The sequence below is a fragment of the Panthera leo genome, chromosome B1, assembly GCF_018350215.1.
Source record: "Panthera leo isolate Ple1 chromosome B1, P.leo_Ple1_pat1.1, whole genome shotgun sequence".
Classification (NCBI taxonomy): domain Eukaryota; kingdom Metazoa; phylum Chordata; class Mammalia; order Carnivora; family Felidae; genus Panthera; species Panthera leo.
Window position 1 is genome coordinate 197525182 of NC_056682.1, and position 27114 is coordinate 197552295.

Sequence of the window (27114 nt, forward strand, 5' to 3'; positions counted from 1 at the left end):
AGTCGCTCATCACAGGGATATTTATAACACTTCTAGATATTTTTAAGTTGTTTGCATTTTTTTGCCGTGAGATCCATACGAGGGACATCCATAGGAGAGAATACCACATAGCCATTAAAAAGATGCCATTGAAGCCTATTTACCGACATGTTATGTTTATAGCATGCTGTTGTATGATGGGGAAGACAAGAAAAAAGTGTGCCCATATCTACATAGACTATATTGTGTGTGCATGTGTGTGTGAGAGAGATTTAGCTATACTCAAATGTTTACAGTAGTTGTCTTGGTATGGGGACATTAGAGTAATTTTTATTCCCTTCTTTTTTGCTTATCCGCATCTTATTATTTTTCTCCAGTAGCATATATTGTTGTACGCTAAAAATACTCTATTTAAAAAAAAAAAAAAAATACACCAGACCTGGAAAATCAGACGCATAACCCAACTTGGACAATCTGTTAACACCAATACCTTCTGTCAAGCTGACATATAGAGAAGAGGGCCATGGTTTTCCATAAAATAAAGTCAGGAGTTTCTCTCCTTCCACTGATTAAAGAATGAAATTAAAGATAGCCCTATTTGAAAAGTGGTTCTTCTCTCTTAAGGCACCATACACATTAAAACCCTGGTAAAGACGTGGATTGGCTGTGTCCATTAAATGGACGAGAGATTTCATTTTGTCCAGGAGCACTTGTTTTGGTTTTGTGGGCTTTTTTTGTTTGTTTCCTAAGGAAAGCAGTCTTGAAAGTTGGTTTTTCCCACTTTTAAAAGAAAAATTAATAAGGATTTTCGAAGCAGGCGGAGGGAAGGCAAGTATGGTATATGTGAGCATCCACTGCCCCCTGCTGGCCGGATCTAGACATTGCAATATTGGTATTAATTTAGCAGAGGCTGGTTGTCCCCCAAGAGGCTGGGAAAATGGGTGGACAGAACCAATGTGAAAAGTTGACAGTTGAACTGCTGGGAAAAAGTGTTCCCCTAGTTCTCTAAGCACAAGCCAGGATTTCAAGTCATCCACGATCGCTAAACCCAAGGGATCACAGTTGTCTTTAAAATGTATCGTGTGTCAGAATCACAGTAGTCAAAAATGCATATTCTCAAGCCCACTCCCAGGTGTACGTTTTGGCAGCTCTATAGTGAGACTGAGGAGTCCCTACCCTTCACAAGATAACTTCAACTCATGTAGTGCTAGGATGGCCTTTTGAGAATCACTGATTGAAGCGAAAGAAAGAAAGAAAGAAAGAAAGAAAGAAAGAAAGAAAGAAGAAAGAAAAGAAAAGAAAAGAAAAGAAAAGAAAAGAAAAAGGAAAGGAAAAGGAAATGATTAAGACTGACCCCACCAAGAAGCTGCTTTCGATTCTCTGGACAACAGCTGTCTCGGAATATTTTATTTGAATTTCTGGAGATCACCTGAGAAATGGGATGGGCGACAGCTGCCTTACCTATCACCATCCATCCATCCAACCAATTTATGGTTGTCCCTACTGTAACCATTACAATAACCAGCTTTGAGCACAGTTGGGTTTTTTTTAAAGAAAATGAAAATGAAAGGTCCTGGGGACTCAGCTTATCTCAGACACTAATACTGTGCTCTACAGATGGGGAAATCAAGAATTAGAGAAAGGAAGTGAACTTCCAAGGGCCATCTATGGAGAACAATAAGCCTATTCTCCAAACTCTGAATAAATGCTTCCATGTAGCTATTTCTGTGAGTTTGGGCCATTTGTGACCGAGAATACTCTTCAGATCAGGCGACTGTCATTCTAAAATGTCCAGAAGAGCTACGTGACTGAGCTGGTGGATACGTGGGAGACAGATATGACATACGTTATATGTACATGGGTGCATATGATCTATATCCGTCTCTGTTTCTATCTGTCTCTTTCTCTCTTCCCCTTCCTATGTCCTTCCTTTCCTCCCTCCTCCTTCTCTTCTTCCCAAGCCTAAGTCATGTAGCCAAAGCTCATTGGACATCCTAATCCTTTCCTCAGAGACAGTGAGAAAAAGGCAAGGAAGCTCATCCCTGCCTCTCCCTACAGCTGTGGATCGATGCTGAACTGAAGATGTTCTCAAGTTTGGAACTAGCCAGAGGAAATTGCGTCCTATTCCCCACTATATTGAGATGAAGGTTGATGGATGCCCTCTGTCCCCAGAAACCTTGTGGTTCCTAAAAGATAAACACTGAGGAAGGCAGCACAGGTAGAGGAAAGAACCCCGAGCCAGAAGTCTGGAGCCCAGAATTTGAATACTGGTTCTCTGACATCCATGAGACCTAGCCTTCAGGTGCTGACAATACTCACAGGATAAATTAGGTAAACCGAGAGCAAGAGAAGCTATATCCCCGGGAACAAATCAGCAGAGTAGAACTCTGATTCATCACAATGCACTTGTTCGTGCTGTGCCACGCAGCGTTCTCATCTTTAAAATGAGGATGTCAGCCAGCCATGGTCACCGAAGCCCCGAGCCTCACAGCTGGACGGGACACCCGCTTGAAGGGCTGTTGGCAAAAATCGACAGAGCCGTGTCGATGGAGTGGAATGTTGAAAAAAGGCACTGTTTTGTTCAAAACTGAGAATTCAGTAGTGATCAAGTTCCTAACATGGATCTGAAAGCAGAGTACTCACGATCTCTCGATCGGGCAGAAACGATTTGGTCATGAAGTTGAACTTGAAACACGGAACACAGCGGTTCATTGGGGGAGCCTGTGGCCAAGAGGGTTATTTTGTTAAGCTTCCCAACAGCTCTTTGGGGCAGACACTACGATTCTCATTCTACAAACTGATATTAGTTAACCGAGGCTTGCAGGCTTGCCCGAGGTCATGTGGCCAGAAACAGGCACGGCCAGGGTTTGAACCCAGAATTTCTTCCATGAATTATGTGTTCATGCCTTTGATCAGAAGCTCTGCTACATTTTTGGTGAATTCCAAAGCTGACCTCCACAAGGAGATAAAACAGTAAAGGCAGAAAGACACATTAGGAAGAAATCACGGGGGCTTAAACGTGACATGATTGTCTAATTCTTACATAAGTCAAGTGCAGAGGTAAGCAGTCCAAGGCTGTTTAGCCTCAGAGGTGCTGCTCCCTCCCTTGTATTGGCCTCAATCCCAATGCCTAAAATAGTGACAGCTATGCTCCAGGCAGCAGGAGAGAGGAAGGGAAGAAAAAGAAAAAAATAAAGAGTTGACAACAATTTCTGTTCAGAAAGTTTCCTGGAAATTGTGAGTTTATTTTCCAGCTTCTCCGTTTACCAAAACTTGGACTCACAGGCACGCGTAACCGCGGGGAAGGTCAAGGTGTGTGGCAAGAACTTGCTCTAGGTGCCCATGTACCCACCTGACCATCGGGGCTCCCAGGACGGACAGGGAAAAGCGGACGTGGGGAGACACAGCTGGGTTGTTGAGGAGTTCCTAGCGACAGGTCGTTGGGACCCACTGGCCTGTCCCTTTGCCCCACGTACTTATGAGCAAGCCCAGCTGGCAGCCCCTAGGGTCAGAGCCAACACTGACCCTCACCATAACTCTCCCTGCACCGCCCCCCCCCTCCGCCCTCTGAAATCTTGTGACTGAAATGAAAACAGAAGCTGACTCTGCTTGAGGGAACCCACCTGGTTTGGAGCTGCCACCATCTGAAAAGCCTGCTGACTTCACTTCCCAGAGAAACAGAAAGTTCCTAAGCACTGAAAGCTTCCTACTTTTACTTCTCTTCTCCCACCAGACAAGCAGATTCTCTTTATGGGACCTGCTGGGAATTGTTTCAGGTGGTTTCCTTCGAATGTGACCCTCCCATAGAGCCCGCCCTTGGGGACACAGCCAGCCCCCCTTCCCAGTAGAGGCACTAAATTGTACAAGCCTGGGGCCCCCAGGGCTTCTGTTCAAGGAAGCGTTTACGCGTGCAAATGGTCCAAGCTTCTAAGTATATCTGACCCACGTGGCCCATCTCCTATCAGAAGGCAGTCGGAGCTTCTAACAGCGGGTCGCAGACCTCGGTGTGTGTAGATGTCATCATAGACACTGGTGCAGAAAGTAACTGGTGTGCACTGAGGCTCAGGTTTTACTTTCTTTCCTTTTTTTTTTTTCTTTAAAGAACCCAAGAGGCAAGTGGTCAGGGGACCTTAACCTGATGGCCACCGGCCATACCCTGTATCATACCTCTGTAGTCACGAGAAGAGGTGTCCACGCTGATAGCCCAAGGCTGGCGTAACTGCCTCCGTGAGTCGGGAGAGCCCCTTGAGCCTTACACCTTCACTTCCCTTCTAAAAATAACTCGAAGGGAGCATTGTCTTTTGTAAAAAGATGCTGTTTCCTTGAGAGGAACGCAGAAGTCAGTCGTTCTTTGGAGCTGTTTCGTGTCAGTGGGTGATGAACGGCCCTCCACGGACACTTGAGTATAGCTCTTCCAGGATGATGATGGGGAAAGCTGCTGGGCAAACTTCCTTCATCTTCTAAGAAAATGGCTCTCTCTGAAGAACCAGCCTCTCCTTCAGCTCCAGGAAGACTCAAAGACCTGGAAGGGTTTGGGGTGCCTCTGTGTTGGGGGTCCAGGGCCAGCAGGAGGGAGTGTCCAACTCAAGGTCACTCAGCCAGGGAGGAGGTCGGGTTCTATTTGCAGTTTACCACGGGTTCTCCATTCTGGAGGGTGTCCACCTTACCACACGCTGTGTTTCACAGCCGACTATGCAGTCGCTGTGCCCTTGCCATATCCTGGGTTCCAGGAGTGATCAAGGGCCTGAAATCTCCGCGCTGCCTTGGGGGGGGCAGGCACCCACCGTCTGTAACTATATAACATATTTATTGGCTTGCTTTGTTCCTACATGCTATGCAGAAACCAAAAAAGAGTGTATGAATCAGGAGGGGCTAACATCTATAATGCACCAACTACAAATGTTAGTAGTGTAATAAAATGAAGGTTTATGTCCTGTTCACATCACAATCCAATGTGGATTGAAGGAAGCCTTTTCCCCAAGCGCTCATTCGGGATTCGCTCTCCTTTAACCCTTTAACCAGTGGCTTCCATTATCCCTGAAGGCCTTGGGGTCTTCTGTCTCTAGCCAGGCCCCGGGGCAAGAACAAGACATCAGGAGGGTCAAGGGAAGGAGAGGGTCGAGTGCATCATCCTGGAGTGAAGCGCATGCCCCCACCTGTTCCAGCGGCCACAGCACCATGCCACAGCCACCCAGTGCAAGGGACAGTGGGAAGTGTGTGCCAGCCGAGGGCCCACAGGAAGAGGAAGCATCCTCACAGCCATGCAAGGAAGGGGTTTGAGGTAGTGAGGACCCGGGCTGGAGAGATGCTCCTTAACTTTTACCTCAGATTGGTGGTTAGGGCGTGTCCCCCCAGGAAGATGACATTTAAGATCTGATCTGATGGATGGAAAGGACCCAGACACAGGCAGAGCCGAGGAAAGAATGTTCTGGACTGAGGCACAGTGCATGCTGATCTCTGAGGTTAAAAGAAGCTTGGCATACTGGAGAAACTTGGAAAGAAGGTGACGTGGCCCATTTCAGAGGTGAGGGAGAAACTGGAAAGAGATACAGTTAGAGACAGGGGCAAGAACCGGGCTACGCTGGGGGCTGGGGGCCACGGCAGGGAATCTGGACCGCGTCTCGTGGGCCATGAGTGACGTGAACTGATTTACAGTTTTAAGACTATGCTTTTTAATAATTGCATTTCCAAAACTGCGTCGTTAGCAACACAGGTAGGTAGGTACTGCAGCAGATAAAAACGATTCCTTCCCTAAGAAGGACCGAGGACACCACAACAAAGAAGTAATCAAATGCTGCCTACTTTTATCTAAGCGTCACGGCAAGGAACACAGGAAATAAGTGCTCTGACAATTCAGTGATATTAAAGTAGCCCCGCGTGGCCCGAGAGGTGAGCCCCAGGAGGATCTCAAAGGGCACTGAGCGTTATGGAAGGCGGGGGCAGAGGAGGTGGGGACCCCAGGTGGAATCGACACCAGCAAAGACTCAGAAGTGGCATGAAACATATTTGGGGAATCCAGGAGAGTCTGGGGCTGCAGGCTCGCGAAAGGAGAGACTGATCCTACGGCTCTCTGTGGGGATGTCGCTATAATGGTCGTGTTCGATGAGGCCAATTTCCTATAAGGAAGTGACATCGAGCTCTGAATCAGACAGTAGAATCAGACTAGCTCACATGGGCCGGCGGAGATCCCCCAAATTTTGGTGCTCACTTGCTCCTTCCAGGCCAACTGGCTTCTATGGATGACCTTATTAATTTAACTCAATTCATGAGAGAGTACAGCTCGCTCTGTGGGGCTGGAAATGCTGTGCGTTTCTTCACCAGCGCTCTCAGTGTGGGTATGGTTGTGCTGGGAGAGGAAGGCATCATCCGTGCCTTAGGACAGTGATAGCTGTCGGCCACACCACCAGGCTGGGCTGGGGCTGGCAGCAGGTGCCAGGTCAGATCCCTGCGCCTCCTTCCTCATTATCTCAAGGAGATTCGCTCTGGCTGGTTACCACCTCCCGGATGCACCGGTCCTGAGCAAATTCCAGAGAGCTGTGTTTTCACTGAGCCAAACTTTCCTTAATTTACACATTCCGCTCTACACAAGGCCTGGGCATGCTGACACAAATTCCCAGCTATTAATTGCATTATTTTGGTATGGAAAGAGAATTCAGGGTGAAAGGGCAAAAGGCTAAGAGCACGACGAAGGCCGGGCCAAGATGCAGAAACACACATCAGACCGCGGTCCTCGACGTGCCTTGGACCCAGGCCAGACATTTGCCCTGAGATTCTTAACAGGAGGAAGGGACGTATGACCTCTTATGGAATTGGTGTTTTCCATTAAATCACAGCGAACCAGTTGCTGAGAAGCACGCAGCTCCTGAGACCCACTAGAAACTTCTCACATGTGGGCTAATAAAGAGGATGTGATAAGAACATTTTCTGCTTACCGTGTTCCTCAGTGCAGACCAACAGCGGGACACCATAATGCAATTTAGGAAAATTAAGTCTAGAGGAAGCAAAATAATCCCGCAGATCGTGTGAGCTGCTCTTCGTGGCTCTGTATCATCTGAGCGCAGAGTTTAAAGCAGAGTATGGATTGCGTGCTACGTGACCTTCAGGCAGGCCTTGCATAAAACAACCCCAGCGAGGGGCGTGAGCGTTGAGAAATCTCACATGAACAATCCTCATTCAGCAAATGTCTGTCAAGAACTCATCTGTTCGGTGTTGGGCTCTGTGCCTGGAGCCGGGGACAGACGAGGGAGTAGACCTGTCCCCTGCCCTCGAAATATCTCCGGTCTGTTCAAGGAGATGGACGGATGGCAGGTTACAGCAAAGGCAGTGTGCATGCCAGAGGGTGTAGAGGGGGGAGTAAGCGTCTTCATTGGCCCAGATGCTGCAGAGACGTGACCTGGCGTATCTGACGGGGGGCGGGGGTGGAGGGGTGGGGAGTCCTTCTAACCTAATGCTGACCTTCGGTAGAAGGAGCGAGACTTCCCAGTTCGGATTTGATTGTCTAGCCTCCTTTCTCATCGCCCCTGCTTTGCAAGAACAGCAGATGGAATGAGAAGTACGTAATACACATTGCGTTTTAGGCAAGCACCATCAAGAGGAATTAACGGGAACGAGCCCAAGATTTCTGGAGAAACACAAGGGCCGCTCTTTTCTGTATTTTGCAGTAATGTTGGGTCTACTTTTGTTGGCAGGCCAGTACCTGAATACTGAGGAGCCTCCTCCCTGTGTAAGTAGCCACCTCCCCTACCTACTTGTTGGTCTTTGAAATTTACAAAGCGAGTGGCTTTTTTTCAACCAAGGGACTTGGTGAGTTTAAAAACAACAACATGGGGCGCCTGGGTGGCTCGGTCGGTTGAGCTTCCGACTTGAGCTCAGGTCGTGGTCTCGCAGTTCCTGGGTTCAAGCCCCACGTCGGGCTCTGTGCTGACAGCTCAGAGCCTGGAGCCTGCTTCAGATTCTGTGTCTCCCTCTCTCTCTGCCCTTCTCCTTCTCACTCTCTCTCTCTCTCTCTCTCTCTCAGAAATAAATAAACATAAAAAAAAAAATTTAATGGAAACCCTGGAATCATTCTAAATATTCAATAGGAAAAAAAAAACATTGAATATATTATGACATATTCATATTATGAAGCCATTAAGAATATTTACAAAGCAGTTTCATAATGGAATAAAATTTAAAATTTATAACATGAACTCAGCTATCTAATGTTATAAATAATTTTATTGTTAAATTGTATATAATTTATTTTTTAATTTTTTTTAATGTTTATTTTTGAGAAACAGAGACAGAGAGTGAGTGGGGGAGGGGCAGAGAGAGAGGGAGACACAGAATCCAAAGCAGGCTCCAGGCTCTGAGCTGTCCGCCCAGAGCCCAATGCAGGGCTTGAATTCACAAACCGTGAGATCATGACCTGTGCCAAAGTGGGACGCTCAACTGACTGAGCCACCCAGGCACCCCAAATTGTATATAATTTAAATAGTTCTAACTAACATATCTAGAGATAGATATGTTATATCTGTAGATAGGATATATGGACTGGGTAGAGATAGATGAGAGACAGAAAGAGAGAGAGAATCTGCCTGTAAAATCTTTGGTTCTTTATTGTTTGAAATACTTTTTTAAGAATCAAATTGAAGCTATGGATGGTCACCCCAGGACACACACACACACACACACACAATATCAATCAATCAATCACAAAATATTTTATAAAGTAGGAGGTTTATGGACGGAAAACAGGAGTTTTTAGTAAAGATCCCTTGCGATTGGCAGTAGATAGATAGTAGACAGATTAATGGATAAATAGATGTAACTCATTATATTTAAAATAAAATTCTAAGGCGCCTGGATGGCTCACTCAGTTAAGCATCTAACTCTTGATTTAGACTCAGGTCATGATCCCATGGCCAGGGGGATCAAGCCCCGAGTCAGGCTCCCCACTAAGCATGGAGCCTACTTGGGATTCTCTCTCTCCCTCTCTCTCTCTGCCCCTCTCCTGCTTGTGCACATGCTCTCTCTCTCTCTCTCAAAATAAAATAAACATTTAAAAATAAATAAAATTAAATTAAAATAAAATAAAATAATAATAAAATATAATAAAATAAAATAAAATAAAATAAAATAAAATAAAATAAAAATAAAATAAAATTCTGCTTCTTTCTCATTCCGGAAAGAGATAAACCAAAATATTTATATTTGGTTCTGGGAGCAAGCTTCTCCGGGTCTGGCATGGATGGTTCCTGTCCCTCCTGGTGTCCCTCTGTGCCCTGCCCCACAAAGTCTAGCAAGGCAACTAGATTAAAGATGGACCCCGTCTCAGATTCTTCCAACAGGTCCAAGATTTCCCAAAGAGACTGCGCTCTGCGAGGTCTTGGTGGTTGCCATAACAGTATATAAATGATGCCCTTGCAACAAATGTCCAGCGGTCAAATCCCTAAAGAGGTTGCTTCAGTTCAGAACCCACCTCCATATTCACTTCCCGGGAAGAACATCTCAGCCACCTCCCCACCCCCCCCCACCCCCCACCCCCCCCCCCCCCCCCCCCCCTGCTACTTAGCCAGGTCACTTGTGACATGCCCTTGGGTTCCCCTCCTGTCAGCTTTGCTTTGCCCTGGGTGCTCCGCTCTACTGAAACGCATTACATCATCTAGAGGAAAGGGATCTACCATGTCCTGGGCTCCTGTCATGGGCAGGTGTCAAAGTAGAATCTTTATATACTTTTTACCCAATTAATCTCTGACTACAATCAAATAAAGTAGGTTTAGCCTACTCGTAAATCTCCAATTTGCAGATTGAGCATGCGAGTCAGGGGGGTTAAGTAACCTCCCCCCGGTCATAAAGTGAGCCCACAGTTTAGATCTGGAAGTGGGTGGCTCCATCCTGGGTCCATGCTGTCCCCGGGCAGACCAGTCCTCCCTGGTTTCCCCATCCAAGAATTCCCAGTCTAAGCCCTGCTTGCCTCCAGAGACCAGACCAAGGAGGTGGGGTTTCATAGCTGTAATGCCTGGTTGCTAGGGGCACAGTATCAATACAACCGTGCAAACGGTCCCACTCGAACTAAGCTCAGTGACTTCACCTCTTTCCTTTGGGTCACCAAGCTCTCCACTCCTATCCTGTTCCTGCTCCCAGGTCACTGTGCTGGTCCCTGGTCTCTTGCATCTGAGCTCCTTGAATGTTATAACTTCATAACTTGCCCGAGTCCTCAGTTCTTGCAGGACTCAAGCCTCACTTTCCTTCTAGGAGCGCGCGGGTGGGAATCAAGGGCAGCACGCTGTGTCTTCAGGGAGCTCACCTCCTTCTTTACTCCGTCCTGGGGAGAACACAGACTTACTAAATTGCATTCTGCACCCTCGCATCAAATAAGCAGTTTCAAAGTAGAGCCCCAAAAGCCTTCCAGACAAGGGCCTGGTGAGTCCCCACGGCACTGCTGCTTGGCCAAAAATCGGGCCCATCGTGGACATTGTCTTTACTTTTACCAAACTGCTTTGATAGAGCAATGACAGAAGTCATACACTTGGAGGCTTGGGGCTGGTAAGCAACCAGAGAACTGGAATAATAAGAGATGGAATTCAAAACGCAAGCCTCTAGGGGCGCCTGAGTGGCTCAGTCTGTTGGCCATCGACTTGGGCTCAGGTCATGATCTTGAGGTTGTGAGTTCAAGCCCCGCTTCAGGCCCTGTGCTGACAGCTCAGAGCCTGGAGCCTGCTTCGGATTCTGTGTCTCCTTCTCTCTCTACCCTTTCCCTGTTTGCTCTCTCTCTCTCTCTCTCAAAAATAAGTAAACATTTAAAAAATCTTAAAAATATGTATAAATAAATAAAATGCAAGCTTCTAATTCCATGTCCATCCACTATAATAAAACCACCCCCTGGATTGTTGTACTTATATAACAAAACAAAGTACATAAAGTGCCTAGCACATATACAGCCCTCAACAAATGTTAGAGAGGCTTTAAGAGGAGAACTGGTGGCCTTGCTTTATCTCTGAATTTCTTCAATTGCCATTATTATATGGCAGTCACAGAAATATTTATAACTACTATTTATTTTTCTTCATTTTTAATGTTTATTTTTGAGAGAGAGACAGAGCACGAGAAGGGGAGGGGCAGAGAGAGAGAGAGAGAGAGAGGGGGAGACATAAAATCCGAAGCAGGCTCTAGGCTCCAAGCTGTCAGCACAAAGCCTGACGCGGGGCTCAAACCCACGAGCGGTGAGATACAACCTGAGCCGAAGTCGACTGAGCCACCCAGGCGCCCCTATAGCTACTATTTATTGAGTGAGTGCTGACCACCCAGCATTTTGCTCAAAATTTTACCTGCTTTGTCTCATTTAACTTCTAGTTGCCAAAGTCACTCTATAACTATGGGTACTTGTATTCGTGGGTGTGTAGAGATCATCTCATTCAAACATAAATTTGAAGTGGCCTCTAACAAAGATGTCTCGGTCACTGGAGAAATTAGAGTATAAATGAAAAATTTTAAATCATACTCAAGAAATAATTACACCCTAAATCTAGGTAAAATCTGTTATTTTATGTACCTGCTTAGTTAATAAGCCTATATGAAGAATCTACTATGTGCAAAAGAAAGAAAAAAAGAAAGGAAGATGAAAGAAAGAAAGAAAGAAAGAAAGAAAGAAAGAAAGAAAAAGAAAGAAAGGAAAGGAAAGAAAGGAAAAGAAAAGAAAAGAAAAGAAAAGAAAAGAAAAGAAAAGAAAAGAAAGAAAGCCAGATATAGTTAAACTATAAAGCAGGAACTTTAAGTCTTTAATCTTTGACTACAAAGTAATTGGGAGTCCAGAGAAAGTTAGTGTGCTGCCCAAGTCACATAGTGTGGCAGAGATTGGCTGGGAAGAAAGGCTCTCTCCAGGGTAACAAAGGAACTTAACAAATTCAGGATCTGAGCCCAGGCTCCCACGGTTCGCCATGGCGCTGACTGGTTCAAAGGCAGAATCATGGGTGTGGCGACACAAGGAATGCCCCAGATTCTTCGCCCTTCATCTCGGGCTCAGAACGATTTGAATACCTGGCGCCGGGTTCCGGTGTGGATGTGCTCAAAGACCTAGCACTGCCCAGCGATGGCACCGAGGACCTGTGCGTGGCTTTCAGAAGCCACCATTCCCAGTTTCTATATATGTAAAAGAAAGATATAGGCTCTCACTTTTGAGGGCTGCGCTGGGGGCTGTGCATGAAAATCTCTCATAACGGGACCTATTGTTCATAGTCATGGCCATTTGGAGTCTGAGTGGAACGAGGGATCTTACTGTATGAAAGACCACGGAGATTAGTGTCCGGGCTGAGACACGGCACAGTGCTGAATTCAGGTCCCAACACACAGGTGCAGATTCCAGAATTTCTTTGAGGACGATTACATCTCTTGCCAAGGGGTACCCCATCCTGCCATCCCCAGTGTTCAGACTCGGAGCTCATTACTACTGTGTAGAAATACAACTGAAACTTGTGTGTTGATCGTGTATCCTGACACCTTGCTGAATTGCTTATTGGCTCTAATAATTTTTTAGTGGGTTCCTTGGAATTTTCTACATACAAGATCATATCACCTGCAAGTAGATCCCTTTTCTGCTTGGAGGGGCTCGTGTGATTACCATCGGGCCACTCAGGTGCTTCAGGATAATCTTCCTATTTTAAAGACAGCTGGTTAGACATCTTAATTGCACCCTCAGTGTCCCTTCACAGCAGCCCCCAGATTATTTGATTGAATAACCAAGGATGGGAATATGTGAGGACATCTTCAGGATTCTGCCTACCACGAGACTTTAACTGCCCCAGCCCCCAGCCTCTGAAATGTTTCACCCCCAGCTCAGAGAATCTGTACCACTCCCCTCGCTAACACCGCAGCCTGCAACCTTTGTCACGACCGTACCTTCCCTTGACTTACTCAAATGTTCCCTCCTGCATAGGAAAGAAAGTCTGCTGCAACGGGCCTGGAGGGAGCAAAAGACCTCAGAGATGGCGACTATGAAGACCCAGAACTTCGTATGGTAGAGGCATGGCGAACGACAAAAATTTTACCAGCCAGGCCTATAAAGGAATCTGAATATGCAGGTAACATCTGGGGCCTAAAGTCTGAGAATGCACGTCCATGATGCGACGCGGCACAGTAATTAGAGCCGATTCTGAATGAAACAACCCTATGAAAATCCTGCCTCCGTGGCTTCCTAACTGTGGGACCTCGAGCAAGCCTATAGAAACCATTCTCTCTACCTGAAAGTAGTGTTCGTGGTAACAGAACTTACCCTCCAAGCGTTCTTTCGAGTTCTCACCAGGGGCACAGAGTCAGAGCTCTATAGCTATCGGTTGTTATTATCAAGATGCTCTTTTTGAGTCCTGGGAACAATGGATGAGCACAGCAGAGAGAGGGTGGACAGGCAGGGCCGTGGGCGGCATGGGAAGTGTTAACACAGAGCTTGCGTAATGAGCAGCAGCTCGAAAGGGAAGGATTTTGAACTCGGTTGACTCGTTTTGCAGGTAGCCAGCGTAGACGTAGCACCAGGACCTAGCAGCAGAGCTCAGCTTTTTAAGAGTAAGGAAGACATAATTTCCCATCCACCCTTGCGCCTTTCTAACTGGGGCACCGCGGGCGGCCTTCGCAAGCTCTCTGAATCGTGGATATAGCGCAGGGCTGTAAGGGAAAAGAGGAAGCACGTGTGATTTCTGAGGGCCCGGCCCACGGAAAAGAGGCTACAGAAGCTCCTCTGGAAAGAACCACCTTGGAAATAGCGATGAAACGCCTTTTTTTCATCCACTCAACAAGCGATTACCGAGTGTGTATCTGCAGGGTGCAGTTACCGTGTTAGGAAGGATCACGCGACACAAAGACAAAGCATGATCCACACTCTCAGGAAGGTCACAGCCTAGAGGCAGATGCAGAAAGACCAACAGATAAATAGGAAAGGGTGAGGTGTATAATATAGAAAGGAGAAACGAGGGGTGGGTGTTGGTGGGTGGGATCCGGGAAGATTTGCGAAGGTCATGACACAACACAGAGCTCGAAGGGAGAGCAGGAGTTTCCAGGGGCTGAGAGAGTGAAGGATGTTCAAGTCCAGACTCTGGACTTTGGACCACACCTTCCTCCTCCTCGGGCTTCGGTCTCCTAATCTACCCAGTGGAAGAACTTCTTTCCTCATGCCTAGGTCGTAGGCATTCAACACATTTGTCGATGCGCATGTATTTTGTAAATTGCGATGTGCTGAATCTACGTAGGGTATGACTTTGAATTTTTCTCTTTTCACAGATACGCGCTATTTCAAGGATATGATGGACACTCCCTTTTCCTTGGACGCCCAGCCCTCCGTCCCCACAGAGGGCCAACACTGGCACACACGGATGGGGCTGGAAGAAGTGAGTAAAGGCTTGACTGTGTGAACCAAACGTGGGCAGGGCAATTCCTGGCAGCCAGGGGCGTCCCCGTCGCTCATTCCCAAGGCATCTTTCGAGGTGATGAGCAAAGCGAGCTCAGTGAGGTGCAGGGGAACCGGCTCGGACGCCTGCTGAGATCATGGTCCTAGGGAATGAGCACCAAGAAGGGAGGAGAACTTGCACCTGGGAAGGTTTTCTGTGAGGAGTCAGGGTGAGGAATTTTCACAGGCATCACTCATCCCCTGATGCTGGTCCCCTTTTCCAGAAGCAGAGTTTGAAATCAGATCTTGTTAATAATAATATATCATTTTGCCCAGATTGCAGGCTGATGTTGCCTGCTGGTAAGTGAGCGGTAAGAAGTAAGTCAAACATCTCTGAGCCCCTTTGTGACCTCGTGCATTAAACAGGAATAAAAATCCCTACTGCGCTTTACTTCAAAAGTCTGTTTGGAAACCACAAACAAGAAATCCATGAAAAAAAATCCTGTAAATACAAATGCTCTACACACATATATAGAATTTCATTTTTATTATTTTTTTATTAAAATTTTTTTAATGTTTATTTCTGAGACAGAGAGAGACAGAACATGAGTGGGGGAGGGGCAGAGAGAGAGGGAGACCCAGAATCCAAAGCAGGCTCCAGGCTCCGAGCTGTCAGCACAGAGCCAGACGTGGAGCTCGAACTCACAAACCGTGAGATCATGACCTGAGCTGAAGTCAGTCGCTCAACCGACTGAGCCACCCAGGCGCCCCTAGAATTTCATTTTTAATAATGCTTTTGCTAATACTTCTTTCCTTAATGCAGAAATGCATAAAATACAAATGAATCACCCATGGAGTTGCAGGGCAATCAGTCATGGCACCGTGCTAGATTTCATGTCCGTATTCTCTGGGCAGATATATTCCATGCAAGAGAGTCCCTGCGTAGAATATCTGCCTTTTTTCCTTTTCCTATCCAGTTCTGGTTATAAAATAATTTCCCATGTGATAATCAAGTATTAACAGCATAATCTTTAGAGATATATCATACCCCATTATGGGATTTTTAATTATTGTACTTAACCATTGAGTGAAAACATTTTAAAGGCTTTGGTACACATGATGAAATTTCTTTCCTGAAAAATGGTTTCAACTGACCCTCCCAAAAGCCCGATATGAGAATGTGCACCTCACAGGACTCCCACCAAAACTGGCTATTACTTTACTAATCATATTTTAAAGGGACTTCAGTGTTCTGTTCTTTTTTCATTTGTACCGCGTTTATTAGTGAATGCGAGCATGCTTTTAAATATTTATGGCGCATTCTTCCTTGTGCATTATTTGTTCACACTGTCTATCTATTTAACTTGAGGGCTTCTGTTAATATTGATAAGCAAAGGAAAGTACAAATATTACCACGCCATGCCATTTACCCAGAGCACATCCAGTAGACTTTGGGAGAGCAAGAGGAGGGATGAAATATTGAACGCTTCTGCTTTACACAGGCACAAAGCTGAATTTTAATCATTCATTCAACAAATTCATTCAAGAAGCATGTGCTGTGTGTCTGCCACGGACCAGACACAGTGATAACCTCTGGTATGCATTGGTAAATAACCAAAGCCCTGCGCTCATGAAACTTACATACTGGTGGGGGGGGGAGACTGGTAATAAACAAATAAACAAATAATAGGCAATATGTTAAGTAATAGTGCTTTGAAAAAAAAAAAAAAAAATGATTAAAGCAGGGTCAGGGTAGTCAAGGAAGGTGTTCCCGAACAGAGACAAGAATGAATGAATGACACTTAATCCTTAAAATACCCTTGCAAGGTGAGCATTCTAAGCCCCATTCTATCAGCTCCAACTTTTGTGAGCTCTTTGCGCCACTTACCCTCTCGGAGCATTTATTATCTTAGCTATAAAATCTCATCACTATTACGATAGTCCATACAGATCACAGTGTCTAGCATGAAGCTGTCAGTCACTAGATACCAGCTCCTTGAGGGACGGGAAACATTTTGGCCCCCAGCATCTGGCACAGTACCATTTTGTAAGAGGATCCCAAGAGATATTGGTTACATGGAGGAAAATGAATGCACAAATGGATTCTCAATCTTTTGAAGGGAATCTTGAAATATGAGTAGCCGTTTCATAAACAAAGAGACCCAGGCTGGACTTCTGTGCACATGGAACCCCTTTTTCAGCCTGGTCTTCAAAGTTCTCAGGTGAATATTTGCTGCTATCAGCAAGATCTGCCACTGGGGCAGCCGCAAAGAAGCAGTTTGACAGGGAGGAAGACGTTTCAGGCACAAAGCATATTCAGAGAACAGTAAGAATTTTAGAGCAACTGGACCAAGAGCTGACGACACAGATTCTGGTCTGGTTATGAAAGAATGGACAATGTTCACATAAAAAGCTGAGCTTCCCTTTCCCCCAAAAAATCACTGATACATTCCCCTTTATATGTAAGTATGCCTTGATGAGAAGAAAAAATTTGTAAGATAATTCTTGTGGGAGTTTTTAAACCCACTATGCCAGAATTTGAGGCTCCATTCTTATTACCACGTACTTCCTTCATAATATCTTGGTAGCTTTCTGTTACAATACAGATTTCTTCCTTTAGCTACATCACTTCGCAAGTGGAACCATCATCTCCACATATCGAGTCAAGCAAAAGCATGTGAGGAAAAGGATACGGGAGATCAGCACACTTGACCGGGGCGGGGGGAGGGGGGTTGTCTTATAAATTAAGTCAGGACTTGGCCTCAGTTCAGATAAGGAGGGAATTTTACTTCTATAATCAATGCTTGAGTAATCACGTTTTTATGAGAAGCAGATTACATTTTTCATTATAGCCTCATTCTCAAGAATTAATTCTTACTAGTTCTGCACATTTATGTTAAGATTAAACTATCTGTGAAAGGGATCTTCAATAATCCTGACAGAGGCCAGTTCCTAGCTACAACTGTCTTAAACCACTAAGCCGCTGCTCATGCTTCCATTTATTGAGCATTTGCTGTGTACCAAGCACTGTGTTCAACAATGGGGATGCATGAACCAGTGCTCACCATCTAATGGGGGAGGCAGTGGCCCAAACTGGCAGTTCCAACATTCCCAACGTAATGTCAAATGCTAAGACAGAGGTGAGTGTGGTTCAAAGAATCCACAACACTTAGCCCAGCTAGAGGCTTTTGAGAAGCCTTCTGGAGGAAGCAACGCACAGCAGTATTTGACACATTGCATGGTCATCAGTGGTTCTCATCAGGGACCATTCTGTCCCCTAGGGAACACCAGGCAGTGTCCAGGGACAGGTAGGTTGTCCAGACGGGAGGAATGCTACTGACATCTAATGGTAGAGAACAGGGATCTGCTAAGCATCCTACATTACATAGGAATTACCCACAGCAAGGGATTATCCAGCGCCAGCTCTCAATGGTGCTGAAGTTGGGAAATCCATGTTATAATTAAACCTGTGATATAATACGTTATAATATGTTGTGAACTCACACCTATGTGCGTGGATGAGTCCTTTAGAACCTTTTTTCCTCTTTTTCCCTCATAATCTAGCATCGATGCAGGTTTATAGTAGGCACTAATACATACTTATCTGATAGGAAAATGGGAGTAGCCCCTAGGGAGGGGCAGAAAATATTCCTGGCCCTGGAATCCTATACTAATTCCATCAGAGGGCACTCACTGCTGGGGGAGATGCAAGGCAAAGAAACCGTCTCGTGCAAAGTGGATCGAAATGTCCAAAGACACAAAATTAATTTGGCCACCAAAGGGAGAAATTGCAGGAATACTAAGGAAGCCCCTTCCGTAAGACCAGAAGCACGCAGGGCCACCTAAGACAGAGACAACAGAGAACCTCTCCCATACCCATGACCTGGCTAGCAATGGCAAGTGGGCAAAAGTATTGAGAGACCCCCTCTGTAAGGCAGGCATGCAGGGGAGATTGAAAGCTGAGGGTGCAACGCTGAAAAACCCACTCAGAACCTGAGCCACCACAGGGTGACCCTGAAGGAATAGGAAGCTTATGGATGATGGAGAGAAGGAGGCCATATCGATAGCAAAACCCAAATGACACTCAGCTCTTACTACACTGGGCAGCAGAAGAACCACACACTTTCCAGGCATATACTGTGGTTCAGCGTTGCACGGAGGAAAAGTAGACATTGAATATCAGAGGGTAAGAAGTAACAGGGGATTCGATGAGCCTTCCCCCACCCCATCCACCTTGGCTACCTCAACTTGATGCCAAAAGAAAGTAACACTAATACCCTGTATTAGTCAGGTTCCTCTAGAAACATAGGACATAGTAGACAGATGATGATGATGATTGATAGATAGATAGATAGATAGATAGATGATAGAAAGATAGAGACAGATATAGATAGATGATAGATGATAGAAAGATAGCAATAGATATAGATACATGATAGATAGATAGATAGATGGATAGATAGATGATAAGTAGATGATAGAAAGATAGAGATAGATATAGATAGATGATAGATGATAGATAGATAGATAGATAGATAATAGATAGATGATAGAAAGGTAGAGATAGATATACATAGATGATAGATAGATAGATAATAGATGATAGAAAGGAAGAGATAGAGATAGATAGATAGATAGATAGATAGATAGATAGATAGATAGAGATAACAGACAAAGACTAGACATAAAGTAGTGATTATGGAGGCTCAGTCCCATTATCTGCCTTCTGAAAGCTAGAGCTCCAGAAAAGCCAGTGGTATAAGTTCTAGTCTGAGTTCAAGGCCTGAGAACCAAGAGAACCAATGATGTAAATATCAGTCTAGGGCAGAAGACCAATATCTCAGCTCAACACTCAGGTACAAAGACAAAATTCTCCTTCCTTCTGCCTTTTTATTCTATCCAGGCCCCAACTGATTAACTGATGCGCACCCACATTGGGCAGGGCAATCTGCCTCAGTCTGCTGACTCAAATGGTAATCTTATCCGGAAACACTTTCACAGACACACCCGGAAATACTGTTTAACCAGTTATCTGGGCACCCTGTGGCCCTGTCAAGTTGCCACATATTATTAACCATCATAGACCCCACTACTGACCTGGGCTTCAAGGCTTTCAAAACACTGGGCATAATTATATTTTCATTTTTCCCTTCCTCACCCTCATGTCTAGCTGTTGTAGAGCCCTTAATGGTTCACCAAAGCCTTTAAAATTTTTACTAATGAAAGCTAACAACTATTTAACTATCTTTGAAAAGCTAGCAATTATTAAGCTTTTATTGGTGCCATCTTCTGTTCCGGGCACATTGCATGGGGTGTCTCACGTAATCGTCCCATCCTCGTCAGGTATCAGTGCTTTGGTTACCTTAATTTCACAGATGAGGAAACTGAGGCTCAGAAGGTCAAGTGACTTGCCACGTCCTCACAGCCAGCATATGATGAAGGCGAAATCCCAGTACGGACATCCACACAAAGCCACGCTCGCATCTGCTTGCTTGATCCCTTTCATAATAAGGCTAATGCCTTTCCACAGCTTCACGGCAACAAGAGGCAGGATTGGATCTCAAACCCAAGTATTTTTAGGCCAGATACCACCTGAGGCCACTACACTGGTCACGGGCACAGCGGTACACATATTTACACGCATTTACATGTATTACCCTGTACATATGGTGATCTCTAAGAATGGTGAATCCAGGAACTTACGCCTTGACCCTATGGGAATCTACACATCTGGCAACACATTAGATGCTATCTTAGCCACAACTGAAGAGATAATGGTGCCATGTTGCCTTCTACAGGTGAACAAACAAATTTCCAAGGATTCCAGAAGCCAACATGTTAAAGGTAAGGTCAAGTCACGAAGTTTGAAACACAAGCATATTTCTTTGCTCCCAAGTTCCTCTTGCGTTTTGCTGGTGGTCACAGGTTAGCTTCAACAACGTGATCCATCGGACCATCCTTCATGAAATAACTAATTTCAGAAAGACCCTCACCCACCTGACGCCTTTTTACCGCCATACCTGATTGATGAAGAAATTGATTGTGCAAATTCATATTCCGTGGTTGTGCGGTCTCAGGAAGGAATTGCCTTGAAACATATGGGTTGCATTAAATATATAACTAAGTTATTTCTCCAAGCATATCCCCAGTAAAATCACAAGCTAGAAATCTAATTTTAAAACGTTGATTAATTCATATGAAAACAGATTTTAAAGCTTTAGGCAAAGCAACTCAATTTGGAGATGAAGACACAGGTAGGAAGCTGAAAGGAAATCATCAATTTCAGCAGTGCCGGAAGCACACATGGAGAACAGCCAAAGAAATTTAATTGGATCATACACATTATAGCTTCTCTCATCATTTTCCCTATGCCTCTGTCTTCTCTCACAATGTCCAACTGGGAACGAAGACAATCCCATGATTTACACTTCCCAGTACTTGAGAGGTACCAAACTCATCTTTTGCGTGTCTAATGCTATATTCTCTAACATATTATTAACATCACAGTCGCTTTCATGGGAAGGTGTAACAGTTAGGGTCCCAACAGGAAACAGATGGCACACCCAAATGAGGATGATTGAAGTAAGTTTATTTACAAAGGAACTATTTACTGAGGTGCATGGGGTATAGGGGATGATGTGGGAACTGGGGCTAATCGCAGGGGCATTGTCACCATCCCTAGGCCCAGAGGGATGAGAGGACAGTTACAGAAAAGCAGAAGAAGGCCACCTTGAGAGGAGCAGTGACCATCAGCTGAGGGACACCACCGGCCCAACTGAGCCTCGTGGGAGGGAATTTAAAGGAACACATGCCCAACCTCCCTCTCCCTGAATTCCTGTGGGGACTTTCCAATGGCTGAACCCAACCAGAAACAGAGGGCAGGGCAGCCGACATGTGATCGATGCTGGTTGGTCCCCAAGGATGGAGGTGAAGTGGGCAGGATAGAGAAGGAAGAGGGTGGATGGGCACAGAGAAAATACCCACAACAGGAAGCGTGGGGAAAGGAGCCACCGAAGTAGCAAAAACACAGGCTCTGCCCCTCCCTTGCTGTGTGGCCTTAAGTAAGTCACCTAACCTTTCTGGGTCCGACTACCCTCCTCTTTAAAATGTGAAGTGGGCAGAAGTTTCATGACCATCCAATTCAGTAGCATTAACGGAGGCGGGAAACAATAGCTGTTCCCTAGTCCTTCTCTCCTCTCCATCCTGCACAGCCTGACAGACGCCTTTCAGTCCTACACTCCCACAACATAAGAGCTTCCACATCAGTGCCTCCTTAGTCCTTAAAAACGTCAGGACCTTCAACGTGCACAGCACTTGATTCAGAGCTCTTCTCCTTGAACTGATGTATTTCAGTCCCTAGAGACAGCAGGCGAATTGTGTGGACAAAGTATTCTCACACCTCTTGACAGAGAAAGGGACCAGAGCACACAGGGCTCCCGGATCAGACCGTAATCATTTGCTATACAAACGTTCCACTTTGCACTAGACGCTTCATAGGCGTTACTGAGAAATGAGTCCTGGGGAGAGAGCAAAGAAATAGACCTCAAAATTCCTTTCTTGGTTACAGTTCACTAGAGACATCCAACTTCACTTCTGTGATGGCAGAACCTTCTTTGGCCATTATTCCAAACATCAACAGGTCTGTTTGCCTATGAACACGCTTTGAACCTCCATTGCGACAAGTGGGTTGCGGGGAGCATTTGTCCCCATGCCACCAAGCAGTTCTCAGGCACCGGTGGGGTCTCTGACTCAACCCAAGAGGCACCACCACCCAGAGGCAGCATCAGATTCCACAAGTTAGGGGCTCGGGCCTGCGAGACCACCCCGACTTCAGATGCCAGTCACAAGCCCAGGTTGTCACCTATGCTCCCCACAGACCAGCAATAGACTGGAGGTTCCGATGACCCCCGCCTTCTTAAGTTGCATTAATTTGCTAGAGAGGCTCATGGAACTCAGAGCAACATTTTACTCAGTAGATTACAGTCTGTAACAAAGGGACATGAGTCAGTGACAGCCAGATAAAAGACATGTACAGGATACGACATGTGGGAGGGCATGTGGTGCTGCCATGGGTTTATCTCCAACCCAAAAGTTCTCCGAACCCCATCCTTTTCGGTTTTTTGTGGGGGCTTCATGACATTGGCATGATTGACCAATCACTAGGCATTGGTGAGTGAACTCAGACTCAGTCTCCTCCCCCCTTCCTGCGGTGGGCGTGGGAGGTACTGAAAGTTCCAGCCCTCAAGTCACATGGTGGGCTACCCTCCGGAACCATCTTCGGGGCAGTCCAAGAGTCACCTCCTTAACATAAGGAAAGAAACCTTACTAGAGTTCTCAGAACTTAGGAAATTCCAAGGGATTTATGCGCTCTGTGCCAGAATCCTGGGGACAAGGACCAAATACATATTTCTAATGATAATATCATAATACTGCGGGGTGCGTGGTGGCTCAGTTGGTTCGGGGTCTGACTCCTGATTTTGGCTCAGGTCGTGATCTCATAGTTTGTGATATGGAGTCCCGCATTGGACTCCACCCGACGGTTTCGAGCCTGCTTGGGATTCTCTCTCTCTCCCTCTCTCTCTGCCCCTCCCCAGAGCTTGTGCATGCACTCTCTTTCTCTCTCTCAAACAAACGTTTTTATTTTTTCTTTTTTAACATTTATTTATTTTTGAGAGACAGAGAGAGACAGAGTGTGAGCAGGGGAGGGGCAGAGAGAGAAGGAGACACAGAATCCGAAGCAAGCTCCAGGCTCTGAGCTGCCAGCACAGAGCCCGACGTGGGGCTCCAACCCACGAACCGTGAGATCGTGACCTGAGCTGAAGTCGGACGCTTAACCGACTGAGCCACCCAGGCGCCCCTCAAACAAACGTTATTTTTTTTTTAAATCACACTATTGCAACCACCCATGCATATATTTATCTATACTTGGCCTGAGCTCCCAAAGATATTGGGGGGTAGTTAACAAAAACTTACATAGTAAAAAAGAATTTAATAAAAATAAAATCCTAGGGAAAAATCTAGGTAGTCTATAACGCGAAGATAAAGATAAAATCCAGGAGGCACCTGGGTGGCCCAATTGGCTGAGCGTCCATCTTTGGCTCAGGTCATGATCTCCCGGTTCATGGGTTCGAGCCCCACATCAGGCTCTCTGTCGTCAGCACACAGCCGGCTTCAGATCCTCTGTCCCCTTCTCTCTCTCTTTGCGCCTCCCCCCTCGAGCTCTCTCTCTCTCTCTCTCTCAAAAATTGAAAAAAAAGATAAAATTCAGTATCCTCAGGTACACATCACAGCATTCTATTAAAATTAAACCACCGGCTTGCCTCTCAGCTCTCTGGGAGTCTAAGCAAAAAAGGGGCTCATGCTTCTTTATGTGATATTAATTGACCACAATAGAAAAGCAAACTGATTTCTAAGAAAACACAATAAGGACATCACTTTCAGACTTATGTCAGTGCTGTCAATTTTATAGGGAAAGGAGGCTGACTTACGGGGACCGTGGCTGCAAAAATAGGACAAATTTTGGAAAGGAGACCCCCGCGTGGACTGCATACAGGACGTCAGGGAAAGCAGAGCTCCCAGACTTGAGGCGTATAGGGACAAGGGGGGAGATTCCGTGGAAAACTTCTCCAGGTAGAGTTATTCCCTTCACATCCTCTTTTCCTTCACGTCCCTAATGGATGGCTCTCCACTACCACACCGAGCTCTACGGACCCCAAAACGCCCAGAGGGATGAAATTCATGTGAATGCCCCCCAGTTTTAGGATCAGACACCTTGCTGGAGAATGCTTGAATGATTTATGTGTTTGTTGCAAAATTCTGTATCTTTGATGCAAACACACTCTCAGATAATTTATTCATTCTCACAAAATGTCACAGAAAAAACATATCGGGTGATTCAGCAATGACAGAATTTTATGGTGATATTTTTCATCAAGTTGAGCAGTTATAGATTTATGTTAATGTACATCTCATGTCATTTTTCTTGCAATCGTATTCTGACATTATCTGGAAACTGTCAGATTTCAAGACCTTATCTTCCCTGAAGCTTGGATTTTTTTTTTTTCATTCCTAAAAATGGGTAAAAGTTTATTTGGGGGCAAGTCTTTTATAGTATATAGTAGGATAGCTTGTTTCTGATGAACCATTAGCACTCGCCACGAAGCCAGGAGAAAACATCTTCTTTTCTGAGTAGGATGGCTATAATGTTCGAATACAGTGTGGTTTAGCTTCTTAATGCCGAGAATAAAGGACATTAAAGTGAATTTCTCTTTGCCTCAGATGTGAGCCAAGCACAGACTGTAAACCAATTTTCTTTGAGGTGACAAGCATACCATATGCAAGAATGAATTTGAAACGAAATACAATAAGCTATCCAAGAAAAGAAAGAGAATTATTCACAGGTGACTGCACTTGTATATCCATAAACACGAGCTTGGTCGCAAAGAGGCAAAATAGAATTCCACATAATGCCATCAGAAGACCTTTCTTCTCGTTTGCTTTTAGAGGAATTTAGAAGCCAACGAAATTAGAATCAGAGATGAGTTTAGAGTTAATCTGGTTCAACTCCCTCATTTTTTTTTATTTTTCAAAAAAAATTTTTAATGTTTATTTATTTTTGAGAGAGAGACAGAGTGTGAGCAGGGGAGGGGCAGAGAGAGAGCGAGACACAGAATCCGAAGCAGGCTCCAGGCTCCCAGCTGTCAGCACAGAGCCCGACGCGGGGTTCGAACTCACAGATCACGAGTCGGACGCTCAACCGACTGAGCCACTCAAGCAATCCTCAACACCCTAATTTTAGACAAGGAAGTCTAGCAAGAGAGGTGGCTCGGTCAAGGTCAGAGAGGTCAGAGTCCAGACCAGAACCCAGGGTTTTGTCAACTATGGCAATGTTTTCAGGATTTTGCTGTATTTGCTAGTATCCAAACCCCATTCTGCAAACACCCCTTCCTGTGCGGTTTTATCCCACTCATCCAAACTAGGCAAGGTTTAGTGCTGGACACGAATTGATGGGCGATACTGCCCCCTAGTGGCAGAACACGGCAACACAAACCATGGCCAAAATGATGGAGTTTGGCGTCCTGCAGATCGTATTTTTAACAAAAATAACAAGCCGTAGGCCAGAGAGAGGATCAGAAATAAATTTAAGATTATTCTCCTATCGTTTTAGATTTAAATTTATTTCAGACACAACCCATGGATCAAAAGCAACGGAAGCATTGATTGATTCGATGCTCAGTTCACAGTTATTATAAATTTGTTACAAATGTTATAAATCTTATAAAAATCCCTCAGTAATGGGACTACAGGAAAGTGTTTTATCTCCCCATCACACACAGAAAATAATAAGGTTAGGAGGAAAGGAAGGGCAGCTGATAAGTGTTTAACAAATACAGTTTTCTGAGAGAGAAATATAAGGTAGCCACAAATAAAGGAATTGAAAACAAGGGAGTCACAACACTGTGTGTAAACTGCCACAGTAGAAGGTCACTTTGTTTAAAATTACTTGTTCCAGGGCACTGAATAGCATAAGACCTCAGACCATGAGGAGCCCAACAGTCTGGCGCAGCCAACACTAAGTGTTCTGGGAACTCAACAGAGTGCATCCTTAATTCTGCCCCGGGGGGAAGAATCGTGTCTCCAGGGAGCAAGGGACACTGGACTGAGGAGGGAGACAGAGACCTCAGGGCAAATTAAACATGAGTTTTGATGCTCAGAAGTAGCTGAAACGTGGTTGCCTAAATGTGGGTCCTGGGGACACTGAGCCCTGGATTCACATCCTAATCGTTTTCCAAATAAGAAAACTCCAAGGAACTTAACCTCTCCACGTTCTTCCCCATTTCTATAAAACGGAGGAAATGCCAGCTACATCATAAGACATCTGTCTGTTTGAAAGGTGAGAACCAGGGAAAAATCTAGAGCACAGGCATTGACCCGCGGTGGACCCTCCACAAAGGGCTACTGCACCGAACTGATTCGCAGGGTTCTGGGCTCCCTCTGACTCCGCCTTTCTCCCTGGGTGTCTTCCTGACCCTAAGCTAAAACCATCTCATATTGCATCCAGGCTCGTGTTTAGCCTACAAAATAAATATCGTAGGTGAATACAAAAACAGGCTAGTCTCCTCAATCACAGAGATCAAAGTTTACTAAATCACACACCTAGCACCGTGCTGGGCACATAGTGGATGTATAGTCAATATTTATTAAGTCTAAAATTTAGCCCATTTTTATAGGGCATTAAATCAGCATTGCCAGGTGTCACTGGACCACAGAGCTGTCAGCACAGAAAGGAGCCTGTGACCCTCAGTTGCACGCTCCCACCAGGGGGGGGCTTATGGAGAGGCGAGTCGAGAGTCCTGGCTTGCTTGCTTCTGGCCCCATCTCTCTCTCTGCTTCTAAATTTTTTTTTTTAATGTTTATTTATTTTTGAGAGAGAGAGACAAAGCATGGGGGGGGGGGGGGGAGGGGTAGGGACAGAGAGAGAGGGAGACACAGAATCGGAAGCAAGCTCCAGGCTCTGAGCTGTCAGCACAGACCCGACGCGGGGCTCAAACCCACGAACCGCGAGATCATGACCTGAGCCAAAGTCGGACGCCCAACCGACTGAGCCACCCAGGTGCCCCTCTCTCTGTTTCTAAATCTCAGCAAATGACAGTCCCTCCCTGGGCCTCAATATCCCATTGGTAGAATTAGCAGAACACAATGGTCTCCAGCATTTTGTGAATCTATGGGTGTTGTTAATACACATAAACCCACCCACCCCCGCTGCCCACCTCATCCCCTGA

The 27114-nt window shown here is 45.5% G+C and overlaps 1 protein-coding gene across 1 annotated transcript in view; it reads left to right on the forward strand.

The window, feature by feature from the left end:
• CLNK (cytokine dependent hematopoietic cell linker) overlaps window positions 1-27114 on the forward strand; it is a 162576-nt gene that overhangs the window by 88321 nt on the left and 47141 nt on the right. Inside the window, exons 6-8 of the mRNA XM_042936891.1 lie at window positions 12898-13037; window positions 14227-14333; window positions 20131-20176. Coding sequence (XP_042792825.1) covers window positions 12898-13037; window positions 14227-14333; window positions 20131-20176 — 293 coding nt within the window. The remainder of the gene's footprint in view (window positions 1-12897; window positions 13038-14226; window positions 14334-20130; window positions 20177-27114) is intronic.